The following is a 6,752-nucleotide window of genomic DNA, read 5'->3' as shown; positions in this document are numbered from 1 at the left end:
ATAAATATGAATTTTTTAAATTATTCCAAGCGACGATTAACTATCGATTATTCTTATCGTTCATCAAATAGATTTTCAGTGTTGCTAAATTCTGTGCAAAAGTAGACTTAAAACAATTGCCGCCATCTGGCAACGCGCACAATTCAGAACCAGCTACAGCTGGTAATCAAACTCCCATTGCTGCACTGCATCCATCACTTGCTCCACTGTTAGCTGCACTGTGTCTGGCCTGGGCATGGCAGAGAACCGTCGACGTTTTCGCAATAAAAAGCGGGTGAGTGCCCGATGTGATATCGTTTTAGTTGTTGCTTAACCAGCTGTTGTTTAGGATGATGGACGTCCGGGTCCATCGCCGACAACGCCGGTGACAATTGCCAGGCGCGAAGAGTCACGCACGCCCGTCGTCCAGCCAAAGATATTGCTGAAAAAGGAGGCCGAATCGAATGCCGGCAGCGGCAGCAGCGGTAGCAACAATGAGCTTCCCACATCCATTAAAACCATCATCATCAATCGCAGCGATGCGCGCAATAGCCACAGCGAACGTAACGCCTTCCCGGGCGCCAACACCATGAACAACACATCCAGCGTATGCGCGGCGCTCTCCAGCTCAACTTGTGCCAAGGAGAAGACAAATGGAACTGGCACTGGAACCACGAGCAGCAGCAGCAGCACCGTCACGCTGGCGGGCCAGCAGGAGTCGCTGGCGCCGCCGCGCATGACACGGCCAACACCGCTGCTGGTCGCGAACGGCGTGTTCAATGCGAATGCACGTAAACTCTTCCACAAGAGCAACACGGACTTTGCGGTAATCGGCGTGCTGGGCGCCCAGAGCGTGGGCAAGTCCACGCTGCTCAATCTGCTGGCGGCGGAGCGCTCCAGCGACTATGACTACTATCAGCATCTGTTTGGGCCGGAGGCCGCTGAGTGCACGTTTGCGACCAGGCCACGCGCCAAGCCGCAGCCGGCGTCGAACAGTAGTGCCTCCGGCTGCGCCGCCGCCTCCAAGCAGGTGCTGCGACCGCGCACCGAAACGTTGCAGTTCTTTATTACCCGGGAGCGTTATGTGCTGCTGGATACGGCGCCCATGCTGAGCGGCAGCACGGCCAAGGAGGCGGACTATTTGGATCTGCAAACGTTGTCCACCATGATGCAGCTGCTCAGCGTTTGTCATGTACTGCTGCTGGCGCTGGATGAGATCAGTCTGGAGCAGCTGCGTCTGCTGCATGCCGCACTGCGTCTGCGTCCGCGCACACCCTGCAAGGGCTATGTACGTGACTATCTGCCGCAGCTGTTGTTTGTGCGTACGCGCGCCCAGCGTCAGGATTACGAGCCTGCCAGCCGTGAGCGTCTGGACAGGCAGCTGGAGCTGCTGTTCGAGGGCACCGGCCTGCCCATCTATCGAGGACGCGGCGAGGCGCGCACCCTCAACAGCATGCTGCTGCCGGAATTCAATGGCAATGCGGCTGTCGTCCATCATGCCGGCGCCGCGGAGCTGGTGCGTCAGTTCCGGGAGCGTGTCTTCGGCATGGTGCGCGTCTCCATGTGCCAGAGCAACGACTTCAGCGAGACGCTCTGGTTCGAGATGCTCGCGGAGACGGCACGCAAATGCGCCGCAAGCAGCCAGAACTTTGAACAGATCTATGCGGAGATCAAGCTGCGGCATCTCGAGCTGCGCCCCAAATGGCGACCCGAGTCCAACTGGCGCAACGAGTCCTGAGACGCGCCCCAGCATGCATTCGAGCAGGATAGCTATACAGACTTATAGACATAGACATAGACATATTATATCGTGTATATATATTATACTCTACTTTATATATGTTAAGGCCTTAGCACTATTATTGGATGATGGGTGTACGGACGAGACGGCGCGACTCTATTGTGCGGCCCTTATGGGGTGTCAAGAGAAGGAAGGCATTTCCATTGTAAATTCTGGATCGGACGTCTTTTACTTGCATCTTTATGGAACTTTGCATAGATCCTTTCCAATACATATGTCTGATTCGACCAAATCGATTATATATATATATAATATATTGTGGGAAAACCCTTTTTCTATATATCTTGATCAAAATTTTGGGGGCGTTACGAACCAACTTTTAGCTACATCTTCTCCATTACAAGCTTAACTAGAGAAATCTTTCTAATAATTTGATGTGAGGCTCTTAGTTCAGAGAGTCTTACAGATCGGCGGGGTTTTATATGGGCCTCTAGTTTTATTGTCAGATCGGTTTTAAAAGTAGGGAAGAGGGGGGGGGGGGGGGGGGGGGGGGGGGGTTACAATAAAGCTAAATATAGTTTGCACATTTTTGGTGTCATGATCGACTATAATTTTCGTAAAATGCTGGAATCGATATTTATCGCTTAGTGAATATCGAATTGAAGGATATATTGTTATCGATTTGATGATGTCTCTAGATCTCAAAATCTCATCTGAGAATCGATAAATATCGATCGAGTCGATAAACGCAGTTATCGAGAAATCTTTTAAAAACAAATCGATATTTATCGACATTGAAGAGAACCAGGTTTGAAGAAAATAGAGCTCATGTTAGAGCTTATATTCAATAAGATGTGCCCAAAAAGTAAAGTGTGGAGTTTGGTAACGATAATTATCGAAGTGCAAAAGGACAAGGTATATATGAAGGGATCAAAATGTTTTAAATTTTATAAATTTAGACTGGGATAACATTTCTAGCTTGAGACTGTATGGAGACAAAAGCAGCTGGTCGATAGGCAAAACAGCTTTTCATCCTGTTCGAGAATATATATATATATATATATATATGCTATAAATTTACTCTATGTTTGGTATATAACTATTATACATAAGGAGCAAAGAGACTCCCTAAAATGGATTGAACAAAGCTATTGGATAACAGATAACAGTTGAAGGTCTACATTTTGGTCCTGCATTTGAAATTCGTATGTATCTAGATATATATTTGTGCTAGCAGGAGCGGTGGGTGGGTGGGTGGGGTCTGGTGTTGTTTAATGGTCAAGATGTGTGTGTGTGCGATATCACGTTTGCTTTGCCTCAGTCTCAAAATCGAGATCATTTTCGTTGCTTTGGTTCACAATTAAGTCTGGCGGCTCGTTGTTTGGACGTTGATCCTCCTCCTCCCGCTGCTGCTGCCGCTGCTGCCTCTGGTTCGGCTGTTCGTAGTTGTTGGGCGGCTTGCGGCACACCCAGAAGAGGCTCTGGTATTCGCTTTGCTTCATCGATAGCGGATTCTGTGCATATTTGGTGCGTATGCCGCTTCGTGAGCTCAATATATCGAAGCCAACGCTCTCCATAATTATGATCAGATCCTCGTACGTTGGCTCAATGCTGTTCTGGCCATTGATGTCGCTATAGTGATACAGCAACGGTCCGAGATTCACCCAAATGCCGCCAGGCACTAGAATTCTGCAAAGCATTAAGTCACAAATTAGAACAGAGCACAACGTGGAGCAACTGCAACCGCGAGACTCACTTGTAAATGGTGCGTATAAAATCAATAACATTGTTGGCACAATCGATAAAGAAGCATGTGGCGACACAGTTGTAGGCATCCGGCGTTTTATAGACCTCAAGGAAATCACCAGCGGCCATCTCGATGTTGCCCTTGGGCGGATTCCTAACCGGACAGACATCGGGAAAACGCACCGAGGCCACCTGATCGGCGCGCCGCATATTATTAACATACTGATGCACCCACGGATAGAGCACATGCTTGTTCTCATAGTCGCACAGATTGAGCACGAAATTCGAGGCGATCAGCATAAAGTAGGAGAACTCGTTGCCCTCGCACGCATAACCGCGACAGGCCAGCTCGTAGGTGAGCCTGCCCAGGCCAGCGCCAGGCACCAGTATCTTAATCTCATTCAGTGCGCTGCAAACGATCAATTGTTCAGTTTTACAGTTATATATATAGATATAACAATTGATACTCACTAATCGCTTGGCTTGTAATACTCCTCGATGCTGTCGATGATCGGCTTGTAGGACTGTTCGCGTTCCACGGCGCATTCGGCGCTCCAGTCCCGTGCGATCAGTTTCAGTGTGGACTGAGCCTTTAAAATTTTTAGAGGTTCAACATCATCAGCAATAACATCATCATCATCATCATCATGAGCATCAACAAGAAAATTAGTCTAAGATAGAGATTTGTTCTTTACAGTCTTTCAAAGCAAACCAATTACAAAATGACGTCTTCTTATGAAACATGCCAATCGATTCGCAGTGAAAGCTACAGTGGACAATAAAGTACCGACTGCCTAGCTAACGATCTATATAACATATACATATACACAACTTTTTAGCATATACACCCATCTATCAAATATTTTTTGATATTTCTACATATAAAACTGTCTGTCCTGACTGACTGTAAGAGCTAGGAAGTTGACATTTTTATTGTAGTTACCTTATGTGATGGAGCTGCACGCTAAGACGGGGTTTCGGGAGATTCCACTCGAATGTGTGGAATAATAGCGAAAAACTTTTTTATTTACCATCCGATCGGATCATTTGCTTTGTATATATGAAAACATGCATGCATGCATGCTTACATGTATGCATGCATGCTTACATGTATGCATGCATACATATGTACATGCTTACATGTATGCATGCATACATATGTACATACATACATACGTTCATACATACATGTACATATGTACATACATACATATGTACATGCATACATGTGCACATACATACATGTGTACATACATACATGTGTACATACATACATGGGTACATACATACATACATACATACACACAAATGTACATACATACATACATACACACAAATGTACATACATACATATGTTGGTACATACATATTTACATACATACATACATACATACAAACATATCTACATGCTTACATATCTACATACATACATTTGTACAAAAAAAAAGCCAAAACAAGCCACAAAAAAGCCACTACACTACTCGCTTGGCGTGAAAAACTGCAGAGCCTACTTGACTTCTTGAGAATCGAGGAGGAGAGCACTTGACAAAAATTCGTTTTATTAAAAATTTGCAGCACAGCGACAAATTAGCTAGGTCTGCGTTTGGTTTTAGAAAACAAAGATGCATGCATACATATATGTACATACATAAATGCATACACTGACATACACACAAGCAAACATACATACAAACATACATACATGCATGCAATATGTAGTTGGCCGACTTGATGAGATGAATCAAACAGGAGTCACATTAATGAGGCTGCGGGCAGCAGGCTGGGGCCACGGACTAATGAGGATGATAATGATGATGATGATGATGCTGATGGGGTTGATGATGATGGGAATGATGATGATACGGATGTCCCTGTATTATATATGAGTATTATATTGTTATCTAGTTACGATTATCTAGCCTAAATCTATATATCTACATAGTTCATAATACCCTATATACCCTGTACTCAGAGAAAGTCAAGCTATACCAAAAGCCCTATTCCAAATTGGATGTCCGTAGCGCTTATAGTTTCTGGGGTTGGCTCAAAAAAGTGAGGTTGGAAATTAATATCTAGCAATTATTCTTGAAAGTAACAATATAAGCTGCTAATAAAACAAAATGTGAACAGATAGATGGCTGGAATATTCAAGAATGTATACACGCATATGGGAATCGATATAGTCCCCTACGGGCAAAAGTTAGGTTAGGTATGCTTTGGCCAACGGTATCTTAACCCTAGCACTGCTTAACGTTTCTCTATTTTTGTCCACTGAGCGTAATAAAATGGAAAATGGAAAAGGAAGTATACTGGTATGAGAAATGGCTGCATTGACTGTTCCCACTCACCTGATCCATGTCGCCGTGTCGCACATGGTCGGGCGCCTCCTCCAGCTCGATGTCCGCGTCGCCATCGCCAGTTGGATAGAGGACACGATCGCGCAGAATCTCTCGGATCACAGACTGATTGCCGTCAATGCACCTGCGCACGTTATTCAAATGCTTGCGGTATTTGGAGAGCAGACGCTGATCTTCAATGGACAAACTGTTAAGGTAATCCTCCGTTTTGTTAACCCTTAGGTAGGCATAACGTCTGTTTGGGGCAAAATTAACGATTAGAGCAAGTGTCCTACATATACATACATGCATACAAACACGCATACATATACCCACACAGGCACACAGGCACACAAGCACACATGTGCACATGTTAAGCCGCTCAAATTGATTTTCGTTATCAGCTGTTGAACATGCACATGCACGCATACACATACGCACATGTATGTGCATATGTGTTAGTGTGTGCAGCGGGGGGTAATTTGCATCAGCGCGTTTGGCTTAAATACCGTTTGTTTACAATTCCATGCACCCACCTGTAGTACTGAAAGGCATTCTGCACTTTCTGTATATGCCGGCGCTCTTCTTCATCCTCTTTGGCGGTAAATGCTGGCGCCTGATCTCCATGCATTTTGGGATGCATAGGAAATGGCAACGATGGCACCATATCACTCATGTCCGCAAAAATGTTAAATGTACTACCTAATGGACGCCTAAAAACCTAATAACTTTTTAACTCAATTAATCGATATAGCAGCCAGTGTTACGCAGTTTTCCAAAAATATCGTTACGTTACATCGCAATAAAGTTATCGATATACGACACTGCGCATCGAACAATCGGCAGCTTCTTTAAATCGTAGTAGTTAAATTGAATACATGACTTTTTAGATTAAAGAAAAACTGTTTGGCTTATATGAGCCAACCAGCTTTAATTGAATGAGAGTAATC

The 6,752-nt window shown here is 44.9% G+C and overlaps 2 protein-coding genes and 1 long non-coding RNA gene across 4 annotated transcripts; 2 read left to right on the top strand and 1 right to left on the bottom strand.

The window, feature by feature from the left end:
• Positions 1-130: 130 nt before the first annotated feature.
• On the top strand, positions 131-2,235 carry LOC115767735 (protein SMG9). Its single transcript, XM_030712047.1, has 2 exons — positions 131-274; positions 329-2,235. The coding sequence occupies exons 1-2, from the start codon at positions 236-238 to the stop codon at positions 1,715-1,717; spliced, it is 1,428 nt and encodes a 475-aa protein (XP_030567907.1). The 5' UTR covers positions 131-235; the 3' UTR covers positions 1,718-2,235.
• A 751-nt stretch (positions 2,236-2,986) lies between these two features.
• On the bottom strand, positions 2,987-6,538 carry LOC115767744 (carnosine N-methyltransferase). Of its 2 annotated transcripts, none has more exons than XM_030712058.1 (5): positions 6,339-6,538; positions 5,815-6,058; positions 3,938-4,137; positions 3,477-3,875; positions 2,987-3,409 (listed from the first exon to the last, which is right to left on the bottom strand). In XM_030712058.1, exons 1-5 carry the CDS (start codon positions 6,476-6,478, stop codon positions 3,022-3,024), a joined length of 1,371 nt encoding a protein of 456 aa, XP_030567918.1. In that variant the 5' UTR covers positions 6,479-6,538; the 3' UTR covers positions 2,987-3,021. The 2 variants fall into 2 exon arrangements, with proteins under 2 accessions (XP_030567918.1, XP_030567919.1); XM_030712059.1 differs by having other exon boundaries at positions 3,938-4,056.
• LOC115767746 lies at positions 3,178-3,621 on the top strand. Its single transcript, XR_004018404.1, has 3 exons — positions 3,178-3,247; positions 3,310-3,485; positions 3,546-3,621. It is a non-coding gene; the product is annotated as an uncharacterized LOC115767746 (long non-coding RNA).
• Positions 6,539-6,752: the final 214 nt, after the last annotated feature.

Source organism: Drosophila novamexicana, unplaced genomic scaffold (genome assembly GCF_003285875.2).
Source record: "Drosophila novamexicana strain 15010-1031.04,08,12 unplaced genomic scaffold, DnovRS2.1 tig00001453-arrow-arrow-pilon, whole genome shotgun sequence".
NCBI lineage: Eukaryota > Metazoa > Arthropoda > Insecta > Diptera > Drosophilidae > Drosophila > Drosophila novamexicana.
This window is presented reverse-complemented; position numbering and strand designations above follow the sequence as displayed.